Below are 18,196 nucleotides of genomic sequence, written 5' to 3'. Positions count from 1 at the left end.
ATTAAACAGCATGTCAGGGCTTTCATCATCCCTTATATATGCATCGGTGGTGGTAGCATGACAGAACCCACACACCTTACCATCGACAATCCATACAGCAGCAGCACGCAGTGCATCACGCAACTCTGAATCTGCATATCCAGTAACAGCATATTGAGCATTGCACAAAACTTACAAATATCACCAAAATCTTCACCGGCAACTTGTCAGTCCTCGCACCGCTCTTTATCGACTCACAAAGTAATGGCAAGCCCAACGTCACAGTATTTGCAATTCACACTGACAGTAGCTCACTCAAAACACCACACCTACTGCACAACACACAGGACACCACATCCACTTTAACACAAGCAGGACACCACAACCTCTGCAACACACGCAAGCAGGACACCACACCTACTGCGACACATGAAGGTTAGCTAACCTGTCATAATTTTCGAGGTCAGAGTCAGTATACAAAGCACCCAACCACTCTCTAAATTTACATTGTCAGTATAGCTACCACGGCACCATACCACTCACCCTTTTCACTCTTGTCTTGGTACGCATGGACAGCCGGAGCAGCCAGCAGCCATAGGAGAAGGGTCCCCAGCAAAGTTCTACACGTCATCTTGAGATCGCTGCAGCAGGCGCTCGCACGTGTGCTTCTGTCGAAGCGTTAGAAACATTCTCAAGAATTTCATGCCATACGTAAATTCGAAGCTAAAATTGGAAACTACTGAAGAGTAAGCCATCAGTAATAATAAAATTTGAAAAATACCTCAGAATCTTAAGGACAACAGCTATGAATTTTCCTTGGGCTGCGATGAACTTATCCACGCTTATTTTATTCATACATACAATATTTATTCGCAATTTATTCTCTAGTTCCTTCCGTACGATTTAGGTTCATAATATCATCGATGTTTAATTTGTCATTCAGAAAAGGCAGCATAGCCAGCTACCAACAACATAAATTACCTGTTATAATTCGTCGATTTGGAGCTTAGATGTTATTTTTGAAGCTTCCGACACTGAAGTGGCGGTCAGAAGGATGGCAACTGATGCCAATATTTCCCGCCAGTTTCTATAATGCCAGAACTCCGCCTATCTCCTCTTGAACTGTATCATCTTTATCAAGGAGTGCTTCAGCCACCTGATACGGCGACTTACATTCAAACAACGCAACATCTTCCCGGACAATTCACCTTTTCCTCTTCGTTTGTCGTGTATTTATTTGCCTGATAATTAATGTACAATTGTAGAGTAGCTATTTCCTGTATTTGTGAAGTAGCTATTTCCTGTATTTCAATAAATTAAACGAATCTATACATTTCAGTTCGTGAATACATAGTGCTGAATTCAATAATTTCAGTGAATGTCTGGAACAAAGAAGTACGGTAAATTCATCAGTTAATTATGAAAAACTGATTTGACCGAAAATAAGTGGATTGTTAATGACACTGCATGAAAAAATGGGGTCTTTAAGATGAACGAACGAACGATACAGCATATAAGATTGAAATAAATTGTAAAACAAAAAAGGGTTTACTAAGAAATAATAATTTTTTCACTAGAGGGTGAATTTTTTCGGTAATTTCTTCTAAAATTAAAGGGAACATGTTCTTAGCATTGAAATTCAAACTTCATTAGATGCTATGTTGTCTAAATGAGTGCGGGTGGCAATGTCAGTGCAAATGGCAAGCAATTTAATGCGTTCAACCTGCACAATTTCATTTTAGAAGCAAGCCATGCATTTTAAAGCAGAATTTTCAGCAACATCAACAACTCAAGGCCTTGGAACAGTGATCACTGAAGTTATTATATGCTCATTTGAATGATGATCTATCTGTCACATACTCTTAATACTGTAATTAATATGACTAAACTTAGAACATTATTAGTAAGGATTATAACCTTATTCATTCAATAATAAATCCAAGTCTCCAAGTACCACGATGTAATTCAGTTTGTCAAAAATGATTTCAAATTAATACATTGTAGGTATTTTAATTCCAAAGCTGAAAACATCGGTATCGTTATGTAGGAGTGATATACTTTTACTTTATATATACTCAGTACTGACTTTTTCGAGGGAAGACTGATTTAAAACAAAGTTTAAGATATTTTTGTTAAAAAACTGTACTTGTTCCCAAATGTTTGTGTTTAAAAGGGGCAAGTTTTGAGGCAGTATCACAATATACGTGTACCTTGCTGGTCGCTAACTATTAAGTTGATGTCAGTGTTGATAGCAGTTGACTCGATTCACCTCGGATGAGTCATGAAGGTCTTATATGCTCCAAAAATTACTGGTAAAGGACCACTGCGGAAAAACGTACTCGACAACTAGACTGCGAGATTTGGCAGTTACTTTGATTGGATGTAATTTGGAGCTGTATTGATAATAATAATTAAGAATTGCTCGAGCTGTACAGGGTTAACTGTAAACAACATCGACATCAGCTCTATAGTCAGTGAACAGTACGGGCACTCGTAGTGATACGGCTAAAAATCGTTCTATTTGAAGTAAAAACCTGTATTTTAAACTTTTCTCTCTGTCTTTTTTTGTTAATAAAACCAAAGTTGTTTGTTGTTTCCACTGTTATTATCATGCGGTCATTATATTATATATATTAAATTACGAACATGCCGCGGTCGTAAGTTTTAAAATGATTATTATCAGACCCCACATTGTCAAATCACGATTTTTATCGTATTTAAATTCATAATCTGTGCCATGTGCGCTGGCACCTCACGTGGCAGAGGGCGGTTACAAGTCCTGTCGAGAAGTACGGTCAAGTCGTCAGACATAACAAGTGGCATAATGTTGGTTATGATGGACGCAGTATAAAATTTTCGCTATAACCTAAGATTCACGCCGAAATTGAGATGCTAGTTTCAATTTTGAGCAAAGGTTATAGAATATGGACGCATTTGTTCGCCATTTTTGTCTGGACTTTGTTGAAATGTGAGTAATACACCGTATGTATTGTATGATCAGCTCGATGAAACGTTTTCCAATAATCTATATGTATTGCAGATACTTATGTATGCGAATTCAGGAAAGATTTTAATTACGTATTGCGCTTAAACGCTGTAGATACATAGGGCAGGGTTAAATTTAAATTTGTTACTGGAGAAAAATATCAAATTATAGAATAGAACAATATTTTTTCATTCTAAACAAAGATAAAATGGCTTTTGTTTAGATTTTGTTTTCTTTTGTACTGGTTGTAAATTTCTATGGATATGATAAATATTTATTTGATCTTCATATGCATCCTAATTTCCCAATATTAGTCAAATATTTTTATAATGAGACTTATCAATGAGGAATATTAGAAATTTCAGGATTAATGCGACGTGATTATATTAGCTTCGCTCCCATACTTTAGAAATGCACACCCAACATCATCCGGCCGCAGAATTATAGTTGTAACAATACTGAGACTCGGATATTCATGCACTGCCTTGGCAATTCCTATGCAAGGCAAAGTTAAAATATAAAAAGTGAAGAGAAATATTTAGAAATACAGAGCCGAATGTTCACAAATACAACAAATGACGAACTTAGACCTGCTGTATAGAATCACTGAACACGGCAAAATTCTGAATGTTACTTTTACACACTTCATAACTTTTCATTGATCCTATGAATTAATGTTTCCCAATTTAGCAAAAAGAAGATAAAATTAATTCTTATTTGCATACCTCATGGAAAATGAATGTCATGATCGATCCCGGAAGTATTTTCCCCTAGAGTTAAATAATGAGATTGAAAAGATTGGGGTGAAATCCTTGGCAGGGATTCATACCATGGAAGTCTCCTAGTTCAAGTATAATCTGATAAAGGTTTCGGATCGTTTGTTATGCTGCTAATCTAGCGCGAGTGTTGTCGTGCTTCATGCAATTGAAGTAATTATGAATATTAATGAGCTGCATCAAGATGAAATCAAGCAAAAATTTCATGCCGATGATAATTTAACGTAACACTATTTTATAAAAAGTGTCAAAATTGGCCTTTTGCACCACCCCTGGGCAATGGGCCCATGGGCTTGGGGAAAGGCGCCCACCCTTGGTCCCTTTACCGCAATTGCATATTTTTCGTTTAAAAATGATAAAACAACACTTTACTGTTAAAAATAAGAATTATGTAATAAAAATATGACATTCATTCATTTATTAACGACTCAAAAAATCATATCCTTAACATTAAAAAAATATACTCTTGGCTCAAAAAATCTATCACTGACCTGAAGAAAAATATTTCATTGACATAAAAATATATATCCTTGACTTGACAAATATATCCTTGCTATAAAAAATTCGTCCTTGACATGAAAAATGTATCCTTGACTAGAAAAAATATATTTAATTGATCAGAAAAAACTTCGTTCCAGTTTCGTCCACAATCCAGATATTATTATTATTTTCGTCCACAATTCAGATGTGCAGAAAATTCGTACCTAATCGTGATTTCAGACAACACCATAAAAACTCAAATCAAAAAATCATGCAATATGAAGTGTAATTTGTAATTCAAAAAGCTAGTCATAGTTTTGAAAAGGTCATTGAGACAAATCTAATTATATATAACACAAGACTTCACCATGGGCGCTTTGCCCCGTGACACGCGTGCATGGGCCCGTTGCCCCACTTGGTATAATCAAAATTACGATTTCAATTTATATCGTGTCAACATTTTATTTTAGAAGCTAATAGTCTCAACTTGATCTCAAAATTATCACTATAAACATTATTTTCAAAATATAATTCACAGTAATTTCAAAAGCTTCATCTACATTAATCGAAAACAGTTTTATTTAGCAGCAAAAAAATTTTATCTGGGCTAAAACCGTTATTCACAAATAACTTAATAACGCAAACCCTTAACAAAACGTAAATCCGTACAATTCATCCCAGTGAAACTGTCGACCGGCGGTAGAGAACACGGACCAATATCTGCCATACTTAGCGAGAAACCGGCTATGGGCCCATGACCCGCAGTGGGCTCGCTGCCCACTGCGGGTCATGGGCACTGCTGCATTTTATACTACAATTGCTTGAAGACTCTCGTGAAGTTTGTCTGTTCACTGTTATCCCCGTCGTAAAATTTAAAAATTGAAGTGAAAATTAACCTTATATTGAAATTAACTTGGTCATGAGGATCACGTTCTTAACTTTGAACATAAATTTCTGATTCTCTCTATGAGGTGATGGTAACTTGTGTCGTAATTATTACAATGAAGGATTTTTCCAAACAAATTTCAATAAAAGGCACACTACGATTTGCGCCTGAATTTATATCGCTAATACGCTGACATAATAGGCACTTTTAATGTTTTTGTATTTTGCATGGTAGTTCGCTAGTCGTATATTGTATGGTCGTTCGCTACTTCTCCTTCGGGACATCTTTGGCAGTGGCCAAATTGCCCAATATTCTTTCGGTGCGCTTCCTAAGTTAAAGTTATTGATGGGGAGTATATCGTTTTCGAATAATTAGATCATATATGAGCTGGATTATTTGAAAAATATTTAGTTTACGCTGTTGAATTGGATGCCCTTTTCTTTCGGAATGTAAGCTGAAAAAATGACAGAACTGTAGACAAATCTAACTAATATCTCAAATGAAACTGGCGTAATAAAAAAGTTTCTGTTTACCGCATTACATATTATTGTGATTGTCGAACAGCAATGACCATGCAAAACGACATCCTGCCTATATAAGAAAATAATACTATACTATGCTTTATAAATATACGACTCAGAATGAAAATTGCTAAATGGGCAAGAAAAATATTTCGTCCATTTTATCACAGAAATAGCGATTCCTTAAAATATTGAATAGAAATAATTAGTGTTTGGCATTTGGCTAGCGCATCAAAATGCGTAGGTTGGAATTTTAGTGAAATTTCATCGAAAAAATCATTAGGAATATTAATTCATCAAAAATTCATTTTAAAAACTCATCATCAAATTCATTAATTCTGCATGAACGATCTGTTCAAAATTGAAAAATACCTGGAGCCATTAATTTTTTTATTTAGCGAGCTCAACTATGCTTCTTTGCAGCTGCTGAATTTTAATCTGACCTTCACACGGATGAGTTGGACGAACAAGACAGATTTGGATACGACGACGCTGACCGAGGGTGCAGTTGAAGATTCGTCGGTTGATCTTACTGTCCCGCCGCTGCATTTTACTAACGTCACTCTCACAATAACAGCGACAGAGAATACTGCTGAAGATTGGATTGAGTAAGAGACTTTATCATTCAATATTACATGTTTGTAAATTTTAGTGTCCTCACTTTTTAGAGGAAATACTGTTTGTAACAGTTTGCCGTCAAAAAATGACATCATCTAGCAATTCTAATTTATTTGTAAAAGGTATATGATCAACGTAAAACTATAGAATCAAAATTACGATAAATAAAATAATTATATCTCACGCCTTATAAAAATTACATACACTTTGACTTCCTTAAGGCATCTTTCTATTTAGAGTTTAGTTGAGACCTAACTTCACATGTAACAGTTATCGGTTAATTAGCTAGAAACAACTAAACCAACGCACCACTCGAAATTGTCACAACGCCGGCTCTGGTGTATAATCATCAGAGGTGGGCAGTAGCGCGCTACATGTAGCGATAGCGGTAGCGCCCGCTACATTTAGAGCATGTAGCGGTAGCGGCCGCTACATTTCAGAGTAGCGCTGCCCAGCTCTGATAATCACCAAATATCTCACGTTCGGAGGATACCCATGATGATAATCCACCAATCACAGAAGAGAAACCGGCTGCTACGTGTACTTGTCCGCTACTTTTACTCGCATATTGGTGAGTTTTAGGAGTACTTAGCGAGTTTTAAGAGTACATTACCAGAAGGACGCCGGTCAGAAGCAAGCGGTATATACTGATGGCTGCTAAAAAATATCAAAAATGCTACCCGCTCTAGAGTTTATTAAGCTATGTCTTCTGTGACCAAGTGCAAGTAAAATTTGTTCAACTTATTATGCAACGCAATCATATATACTCTTTAATATGTGATATAATTTGTTCACAATTACAAACTAAATTATATTTTATTTAATTCAGTAAAATTAACTCCGAAAAAAAACTCGTCGAATGACGGAAGACATAATATACTGCATACCTAAGTCGCCAGTGTGGCGGTCTCTGTATCAGGGTTAATAAGAACTTCTTGGAAAAGCAAGCAGATGTATCTGGAGTGTTCCGATAATGGAGCTCTGACATCATCGGGCTGTCGTGAGACCGCTTTGATCATTCCCCGCCTCATACACTGACCATCTCGTCGGTGATAGTACGTTTCAATAAATTCAGCGCTCGACCGCATATATCTCAGGAGGCAAACCATAAAGCTGCATGGTTGACAACAAGTGAGTAGCGTAAATCATTCGATATATAATCGAAAAATGTAATAACTCGTTGGTGAAATTCTTTTAGTCTTTAGTCATTAATGTGTCCAACTTATCGAGATTTACGAAATAATTATTATACTTCTAACGCGTTGTAATTTAGATTTTTTATGAATGTAATATGTTAGAATTAGAAGTCTATTCGGAAATGGATTTTTGTCGTTGGTAAAAGCCACTGACCTAATTTCTAATATTTAGCAGGGGTTTTGCTTTTATATGATTTGCGTGATAACTTCTAATAATTTCCCCTAGTTGAACAAACAGACGCCTACGACCAAGCGGAGTTTTCAGAATCAGCGTCTCGCTCAAAATGTCGGCAGGAACCTTTCAAAAAGAATCTCTGCTGATATTGTTGACTGTCACTATTCTTTCTGCTGGCGTCATAGACGGTGAGTGCTTTGGAGCCGTGATTTTTTATTCTGATGGGATATAGTTAGTGAATGGCAGATTGTCTTAAATGCTGCTCTGGGAACTTTGAAGTTTAAGAGAGCACTATGTTGTTCACTATTACTGCTGTGAAGTAGACTATGGATGATTTAGAGCCCTGCATACTGCTGCTGAGGTGAAGATGGTGTCATGTCATCTGTGATTTGGCATGCAGGAGTGTTATTGCCACATGATTTGGAGCCATGCAAGCTGTGCTTAATAATGTGCAAGTGGCGAAATGGGTGCTGCGAGGCTCGTTGCTAGTTTTAGGTGGGTTTGTACAGTGATCGAGGTTAGGGTGCCTAAAATGCGTCTGGGTGACGTGTTGCTCCCAGTTGAACAAGCTGGGTGCTACCGGTGGTACATCACATGCTTAAATAACAAGCTTGTTATAACAGCAGTTAATACTGATAGAAGTTAATATAGTGAGTATAGAATATGTCAAGGATGTATGTGGAGTATTAAATATGTCACAACTTAGCTTGTGGTGCTCATAATTCAATTGCGGCTTCGATCATAGACGGTAAGTGACTTAATGATCAGCAAGCTGCAGCTAAGGATATAAATTTTAAGTTGTTTTGTGTCCGAAACTTTGCTTGCCCAAAGGTAAAATAAATATTTGTGAAGTGCCTCGCTTGCGGATCCAACTTAACTTGGTGCGCTTGGTGAATGGTTTGCTGCTTGCATTAATTCTGATGCTGCTTGTAATGATTTTAAGTTTTAAGAACTCTTTAGCTGATGTTTTGTCAACATTGATCCAGATATTAGAAGGGTCTGTCCCACATTTAACATATTCCTTGATTCGTTACGGGGTCAGCCGCTTTAACTGTTGGTAAGCGCCTAGATTATCTATTCTCTAATATATCAAGTGTGTCCAATGAGTCACTTATAATTGCGTTAGAGTTGTCAGAGCAGGAGAACTTGAACCGAAAGAACTCATTGGTGGCTTTCTTGTTGCTAATATCTTCCTTTTATGACGATTTCTTTAATTTGCAATGCCATAAATAAGTTCAGGTGTAATGTAAGTCTGATCTTATTTTACGTATCCGATGACAGAGTATCGTTTGGTGTGTTCGAAGGTAGTCGATGTTTATGTTGACTCTATTGAAGTTGCCTGTAGATTTTATATGAAATTGGGAACCTTTTCCATTCAATTTATTATGTTCTACTTATTTTGTGAAAAATAATTAGTTAATAAAAGAGCGTGAATAAAACGTACAGACAACATTTTGAACAATAGAATCTTAGTGATTGTATTTAAATACAAAATTTATATTACGATAACTGAGTGATAAAAATTAAAATAACAACGTCACTTCATAACTATCCGCCAGTCCTTTATTACTGACTGCCATCACTCTATAACTGACAGCCATCACTCTATAACTGACCGCCTCACTCTACAACTGACTGCCTCACTCTATAACTGACCGCTTCACTCTACAACTGACTGCCTCACTCCATAACTGCCCGCCATCACTCAATAACTGACAACCTCACTCTATAACTGACCGCCTCACTTTATAACTGACCGCCTCACTCCATAACTGCCCGCCATCACTCTATTACTGAGTCTCACTCTATAACTGACAGTCTCACTCTATAACTGATTGCCGCTCTATTACTTACCGCCATTAAATTTTTTTTCAGCCGATTTCACCATCACCTCTCTGAATTGGACTTACGACGGTGCGGGTGACGCCTCTACGTTGGCGGTGTGTACAAAAGATCCATTCGCCACTTTCTTAGTCTTCAATCTTCTCGTTGCATCAGACTCAATCGGCGAGAGACGTGAGTAGCAGCTGTGTGCATTTTAAAAACGATCATATTATATTAAAGCGTCAAATATGTTAATTATTATTCAATGCTGAATATGCTTTCCATAGCAGCAAGGCATAAAAAATAACATCTGGTTTTGAAATTATACCGGATGTGCTTGAATTCTACACCTTAAAATGTATTCATGAATATGATAACCACGCTCAAATTGCCACTCTCGTATATTACGTTAGATCAAAAAGTTCTTCCGCAAATTTCAAGTAGGAAATCCGATCCTAAAGAAATAAAATTCGTGCTAGCTGAATCTGTGCCTAGAACTTCATTAGTTGCTCAACACAAAATGTTAAATAATATTTATATATGCCATTTGTCGATAATGAGCTGTAGATTACGCTTAATGCCAGTCAATCAGTTATTTAACTCGTTTTTGTTAATTAAGGTTGTCGTTTGCGGCGTGCTAAATCAAAAGGAAACGAAATGATGAGGATTTTTAAAAAGCACGACAGGAGTACAGCCAATATAATTTTTCTTAAATGAAATTAATTACTTTTTCTGCAGAATACAGTGGAGTTATGAATGAATCTTCTTCAAATTGTATTTATTTTAACGATGATGGATATCAGCCCCTTCCCTCATCGGAGACCATATATACACTAATCGTTGATGGCACAAACCCCACGTTAAAAAGCTCTGTTCGTTTTGCTTTTGGAGGTGAGTAATCAACGTATCGAAACGCAGCCAAATACTATAGAACAATACCGTGTGTAACCGGAAACACCGCCGCGATGTTGAAATAATTACGGGTAGCGTGCCGACTTGATGGAGACTTTCGTACTGATTCTAAATACAAGGGTTAAAGAGTCGCTCTTCGGTCCGGCTCTAAATTCCCTTGAGTTGGAGAGAGGAGGAATGAACACAAGGAACTTTTCGTAGTATACTGGTAATCTTCAGGCGAATTACATGATTCTTCATTCGAGGCGCACAATTTATTATTCGCCTTAGTTTAAAAGTTCACAGAAAAAAGCTTGATACTTCAGGAGAACAAGCAGCCGAGAAACCACACAGTATGAGCCCTATACACAGCTGATAATAACAAAATAGATATATAGCAAATGGTACGGGAACTAGCCGCACCAAGTTGCCAACGACTAGTCGCAGAGACTAGGGATTCTAGCCCTAATTTGCAACAAACTACAAAAAGGACAGCAAATGGTACGGAAACTAACCGCACCGAGATGCCAACGACCAGCCGCAGAGACTAGGGGTTCTAGCCCCAAAACACTGCCAAACCACGAAAACGGACAGCAAATGGTACGGGAACTAACCGCACCAAGATGCCAACGACTAGCCGCAGAGACTAGTGGTTCTAGCCCTAATACACTGCCAAATCACAAAAACGGACAGCAAATGGTACGGGAACTAACCGCACAAACATGCCGGAAACGAACCGCAGAGATTAGGGGTTCTAGACCCTATACACTGCCAAATCGCAAAAACGGACAGCAAATGGTACGGAAACTAACCGCACCGAGATGACGGCAACGAACCGCAGAGACAATGGGTTCTAGCCTTAATACACTGCCAAATCACAAAAATGGACAGCAAATGGTACCGGAACTAACCGCACCGAGATGCCGACGACCAGCCGCAGCGACTATGGGTTCTTGCCCGAATACACTGCAAAGTTCCGATTACTCTCGAGCGTGGAGGTGTTAAATCCCACGACACGAGAGGCGCAAACGGTACTGCAGAAGCTGTACCAGAACGCTGACAAATATACTCGAGTTCAGAGGTTATTAGCCACCACAACACGAGAAGTTCTGTGCTAGGGAACTTGCCGTACCAGAGCGCTACCAGCAACTGGAACTAACCAAGAACTCCACCGACGCCGTTATAATTCCGTTAGAGGAACTCATTAAGAGTTATCTCCTGAACTACGGTGGGGTTTATTCTTGGAAGCCCAGATCTGGCTACTTGCATTCGAGTCGAAACATGTGCACCCCAACCTAGTAACACTGAGCACACGCAACTTTCCCGCGAGGGGTAACTCAGCTAAAATGAGCTTACCTCAACACCCCGTTTACAATGTACAAGAAATGGGCTGCTATAAGCGTCTATATGCATAAAATAGGTAATATAGTATATTACAATAAAATAGAATCATAATATAATCCTTTGGTCAAATAATTATAAGTGAAATTTTATATAAGGTAGAATAACTCTTGAGGATAATTAACTAGCGAGCGCGTGAGTCGATACCAGTTCGTCAATAGACTAGACAAATGAACATTGACTAAGCATTATAAAATACAATGAGAAGTATTATTCTCTAATAAAAGCATATTAATAAAGAGTTTAACCTTTCCACAACATGACTATAAGCTATAATCGACTTCTTATAGAACATCTACCTCTAAGATGTCTAGCTTCTATACGCAAGATGGCGGCGTATTCGTTTTTACTTTAACGATGGTATCATAGATTGACAGCACTTTGTCTCTTACGACAGTAAATCATTACGATTATCACAAAATAAAATAAATAAAATAAATAAAGTCGTCTGACAAAATAATTGCACATTAAAGTGAATAAATCACAGGTCAAGTAATAATTTACAATTAACACATCAAAGAAATAAGTCTAAACGTGTCAGGGCTAGCAGAAGACGCATGGCGCCCAGCAGACAATTGCAACGTAACGATACAGACAGATATTTTATTTCGTAACGCTACAGACAGTCACGAAATAAAAATATGCCTACGCATTCCTTAGTTATAAAATAATATCACAGTAACGAGATTCCATATTCTAGTCATAAAAATATATTCAATCATATTGAGTCACTAATCTAACAAAAGAACATCATCAACATTACACGTGGTCAAAACGGTACTCCTAAAAATAAAAAAAAACACATAATTATGCATCCCGTCACACGTGTATGAATAGCGCTTCTCCAGTCAAATTTTCACTTGTAGCTTATACACTTTTGCCTAAACCATGCTAAACTTTAAATGAAAACAAAATCAAACCAGTATTATTATTACTATTGGTATTATATTAGTGGTATTATTATTATAGTTATTGTTATTATCATTATTATTATTATCAGTGTTATTATCATTATCAATGTTATTAATAATTTTATTATTATGATTTCACTATTATTATACGAAGTGATAATCGTGGCGTCTGGTTCAAACGAATTTCGAGTGCACGCTACACATAAGTTATGATCACAGATCTCAACAATAAACTTCTTTCAAGATTCTCACTAATTTTCTGAATTTTCCAGTTATTGTCTCTCAACTGGACTGCAATGGGACAAAACTGTTGCGTCTCAATGCGGGAACTTTAGGAGGCGAACTTACGGACCAGACTTGCCCAGCCTCAACCCCTGTAGACCAGCGAGGCATAACGTGCTATGTGCCGGATGGGACGCCCAAGGTGTGCGTGACTAATGTGGATGAAAGTCATGTTGACTTGGAAGTCTGCGTGACAGGATTGAAACCGACCAGCATTTTGCCTTCATCGAGTAAGACGTAAAAAAAACTTTGTAATTTACATATTATTATGTTAAGAATTAATTACACTAAAAAATTCAATTGCTTCTATGTGGGCCTTAATTTTTTAGATTTTGTTGTTTATTTATTAACTGGTTCATTGTTCCTCATGAGTAAATATGAGGAACATATTACTCGTTAACTGGCTCATTGTTCCGGAACTGGTCTTCGCTTTTCGTTGAAGATATAGTGAATTAATTAGGCGTTTTCTTCGCTTTAAATTTCTGATTGCTTCCCTTTTTATGTATTCCCTCTCTAAGGAAAAAGTTTTAAACTTAATGGATAAAACACGACATCCTCTCAATTTATTTTAAAATCCATTTCACCAGGTGAGTTAAGTGCGGAAACTTTAAGTTACGGAGACAGCACACTTGCAATCAACAATCCATTAGTCTCAGAGCTGCTGATTCGCGCGGCACTGGAAGACTTTAATTTCAAGAGCTGTACTGCAGGAAAATGTGTTGTCAGCAGCATGACAAGTGGCGACATTCTCTACGAGTATTGCGGGGTTCTCACCGACGAAACAGGCATCAGTGTCACTGTAGTGAACACGTTTCAGGGTAAGTAATCACGAATGAAATACTTTAAAATTAGAATTTATAAATCACAAATTTTAACCTTTGACCGCATCCGATCGCTATTTATGATTGAGAAAATTATATACGGACTGTCCGTTGCAAATGTATAAGTCAGTGTTCCTGATAACAATTCTCACTTCATTTTTCCTACTTCTAATATTTTGTTTAATTGATGTCCAAGTTCCTCTTATTTTACGTCTGTTTATTTCTTTCACGTTCTGATTGAATTAAAAAAATTTCGATCATATTTTTTATAGGAAACCTAAACCTTTGAAAATTTTAATATTATTTACAACATACCTGATTCACTCCTATGATAACTTGCATCTCGAAGTAATGAAACACTTACGATGTTTCTCATATAAAGCAATTAAAACAAAACAATGATTTTACTGACATGACATTTCATCTTCTATGTACAGATATTCACTTGGAGTTGGAAGATTCGGCCACTTCCATCGATTTTCGGTTCTCAAACCGGTACGATGCTGGCACCTACTTGGTGTATGGAACCAACGTTTCTGATCAGATTGACGGCACGACAGATCCTATTCATCTGGATTGTTCTCGCATCGAAGTCGGCGCATTTTGCTATGGGTTTTATTATTCTGAGTCTTCGCCTTCACCTACACATATTGCCATCTCCTACAGCGACTACAGCAACACAGTGATCTCTCCAGTGCTCTACACCAACTAACCATTAATCAATGGACCACAGTAAATGCAAGCTTATATATAATCCGAAAATTGCCGAGTAAAGTTTCGATGATATTAAATATCGTCGACGTTATTTAGTTCTAAACGCTTGTAAGTTATAGTCACCATCAGTAGACCAAAGTTTAAAGTTGTTTACTCATTAATCACTAATTATTAACCTGATATAACTTGGAGAAGCTCGAGCTCCAACTCATAAATTCTTACATTTAAAAATTACTGATAGGAAAAATTTTTTTGGCGTTTCCGTACAAGTATTTCTTGCGTGAAATGAAAATTACTGCACCTGCACGATAAGTTAATATTGTCAAAGTGTCATGAAATGTTATCTTACAATCGCGATTACTGTTCATCACTCCTGGCAAGAAACTTCTGCTCTACCATTAGTTCGAAGCGAAAGCCAGAAATGAACTAATCATTGCAATTTACTGAGAAATATTGAATAAGTATAAGTATAGTAAGCAATAGACCATGAAGTAATATAATTAAAGAAAGTGACCAACAGCTGCTTTTTATTCTCCATAGACTATGTTCAAGTATTTATTTTTGGAGCTTATTTTTTTCAGGAAAAGGAATCATCAGTTTATAATTTACATCGACGTTTCCTCGTTCTTCTTGAATAACAAAAATGCATGATTAATTGATTAGTTTTAGATTTCAGAGTTTGCTGATTTATACGCGCGCGATTAATGACCAGAGAATCCGTTGATTTAAATGGCTGACTTCCTCGACGATGACTGCACCTCGTCTCTGCGGATTGGACGCCACCTAACTGTCTCCTGACTACCGGATTTGTCTGAACTTTGAGATAGTTTTCAGAGTGATTTTTCTTGTTAAAATTTTACTGTAGTATCCTATATACGTATATTATATTCTTATCTCCACAAAATTTCAATATTCAATGCTTCCTGTAACTTGAAAATAAATGTTTTTTTTTGCATTCGAAACGTCTTTAATAAACTAAAACTACTTTCTGAAATATGCCTTTCGATATACCAACGTCATCTGAAAAATTGTCCGACTCTCTGATAATTTAAATCAACGAATTCTCTGGTCATTAATTGCACGCGTATCGGTTAATTGATTGTGCATGATTAATTTCATGGGTTGATTTCACTCAACTTAAGCTTCTTTCATTTAGGCTTTCGAATGGGATACTTTTCTAACTACCAACTTGCTCTCCTAGAGTACGAATATAAGATTCAAATTATTTCTTTGATGTGATGAAACTAATGATACACAAAAGCTGTTTTCCAATACACTATTGAACGATTACAGGCTTCTATCACCGACTCCCCTGAATTAGCCAGTTTTCTCTCGTTTTTAACCAGATCAGCCGCTAAACTTTTTTTTTACTTTTTTTTTCTTTTTCTCTTTTCTTCTTCTTGCCACACATTTCCTACGACACACAGCAATCCCCCAATTGTGGCCTTTTCCTGTGTGTATCATTAGTGTTTAAAACAATCTTACATTAGTTTTACCTAGCCAAAAAACCCTAACATAACCTAACCGAACTGAACACAGCCTGACNAAAAGCCTTTAGAATGGAAACCTACCAAATCCCAATATTCCGTCACTTTGTGTGGCAATATTCGACACGTGGTGAGTCGTATTGCTGTCTCTTATACACATCTAGATGTGTATAAGAGACAGGTACGTGCCTGTGCCAATTTTCATGAGATTCTAACGTTTGAGCTCCTGGGAAAAATGGCTCGAGTGAAAACTTTGACCTCAAACCCCCCTGTACGTGATTATACAGCAGCAGCATATCAAAAGTGGAGAGTATAAGTTTAGCGTCCGCTTCGCTGGCTGTAGGCACACAGAAAGTGAGCCGCTCCTGCCGAATCAAAAGTGGAGAGTATAAGTTTAGCGTCCGCTTCGCTGGCTGTAGGCACACAGAAAGTGAGCCGCTCCTGCCGAATGAAATATTAAGCGTTTTTCAAAACTCATCCGATATCATTTTTAGATTAATTTTCTCTCATTTTGCATGTTTTGTAAAAATTTCACACATTTTTTTCCTTGTTTTTGTTATTTTGAATACAGCTTTCTGAACTTGGCTTTGTAATCTCATTTAAAAAAAAGTCCTTCATTTTATTTTTCAAAATAACTATTTTGTGTAAATTTACAGGAATTTGTGTAATCCAGAGAAATTCCATGACTGTATCATTACAGTCACTATCATCCGTAATATTATTATACAATGATAAATATATACAATGATATCACCAGATTTTATTGGTACAAGCTACTTCTGCAGATATCTTACAAATTCTTGACCATACTTGAAAATAAATTTTTAAAGTCATGTCTTTGTTGCGATATTCGTACCCACCCCACAGTAACTTTCATAATTTTGCCGTGTTCAGTGATTCTATTCAGCAAGACTCAGTTCGTCATTCGTTGAATTTGTGAACATATAGGCTGAATTTGTGAACATATTTCAACTTTACCTTGCATAGGACTTGCCAAGAGCAGTGAAGAACCGAGTCTTAGTTTTGTTAAAACTATAATTCTACAGCCGGATGATGTTGGGTGTGTATTTCTCCAGTATGGGAGCGAAGCTAATGTAAACAAATCTCATAAATTCTGAAATTTCCAATATTCCTCATTGATAAGTCCCATTAAAAAAATATAATATGACTAATATTGGGAAATTAGGATGCATATGAAGATCTAATAAATATTTATCATATCCATCGAAATTTTCAACCAGTACAAAGAAAACAAAATCTAAACAAAAGCAATTTTATATTTGTTTAAAATGAAATAATATTGTTCTATTCTGTAATTTAATATTTTTCTCCAGTAACAAATTTAAATTTAACCCTGCCCTATTGCATCTAAAGCGTTTCAGCGCAATACGGAATTAAAATCTTCCCTGAATTCTCATACATAAGTGTCTGCAATACTTTAGATTATTGGAAAATTTTCCATCAAGCTGATCATACAATATCTATCACGTTCAATGGTATATTACTCGCATTTCAACAAAGTCCAGAAAAAACGGCGAGCAAATGCGTGAATATTCTCTAACAGTCTGACCTTTGCTCAAAATTTAAACTACATCTTAATTTCGGCGTGAATCTTAGGTTATAGCGAAAATTTTATACTGCGTCCATCATAACAACAATATGCCACTTTTTATGCCTGACGACTTGACCGTACTTCTCGACAGGACCGCGCGTGACACAGATAATGAAATTAAATCATGATAAAAATCGTGATTTGACAATGTGGGGTCTAATAATAATCATTTTAAAACTTACGACAGCGGCATGTTCGCAATTTAATATAATATAATGACCGCATGATAATAACAGTGGAAACCACAGACAACTTTGTTTTTATTCACAAAAAAGACAGAGAGAAAAGTTTGAAATACAGGTTTTTACTTCAAATAGCACGATTTTTAGCCGTATCACTACGAGTGCCCGTACTGGTCACTGACTATAGAGCTGATGTCGATGTTGTTTACTGTTAACCCTGTACAGCTCGAACAATTCTTAATTATTATTCTTAATACAGCTCCAAATTACATCCAATCAAAGTAACTGCCAAATCTCACAGTCTAGTTGACGAGTAGGATTTTCCGCAGTGGTGCTTTACCAGTTATTTTTAGAGCATGTAAGACCTTCATAACTCATCCGAGGTGAATCGAGTCAACTGTTATCAACACTGACATCAACTTAATAGTCAGCGACCAGTAAGGTACACGTATAT

At 36.7% G+C, this 18,196-nt stretch overlaps 1 protein-coding gene across 1 annotated transcript; it reads left to right on the top strand.

Moving 5' to 3' along the window:
• The first annotated feature begins 8,045 nt into the window (after positions 1-8,045).
• LOC108671352 lies at positions 8,046-14,969 on the top strand. Its single transcript, XM_018158881.2, has 6 exons — positions 8,046-8,112; positions 9,493-9,633; positions 10,180-10,332; positions 12,917-13,156; positions 13,514-13,744; positions 14,185-14,969. Exons 1-6 carry the CDS (start codon positions 8,046-8,048, stop codon positions 14,457-14,459), a joined length of 1,107 nt encoding a protein of 368 aa, XP_018014370.2. The 3' UTR covers positions 14,460-14,969.
• The last annotated feature ends 3,227 nt before the right edge of the window (positions 14,970-18,196 follow it).

Source organism: Hyalella azteca, unplaced genomic scaffold (assembly GCF_000764305.2).
Source record: "Hyalella azteca isolate HAZT.00-mixed unplaced genomic scaffold, Hazt_2.0.2 contig11847, whole genome shotgun sequence".
Taxonomy (NCBI): domain Eukaryota; kingdom Metazoa; phylum Arthropoda; class Malacostraca; order Amphipoda; family Hyalellidae; genus Hyalella; species Hyalella azteca.
Note: the sequence above shows the minus strand (reverse complement) of the source record. Positions and strands in the feature narration are given on the sequence as shown.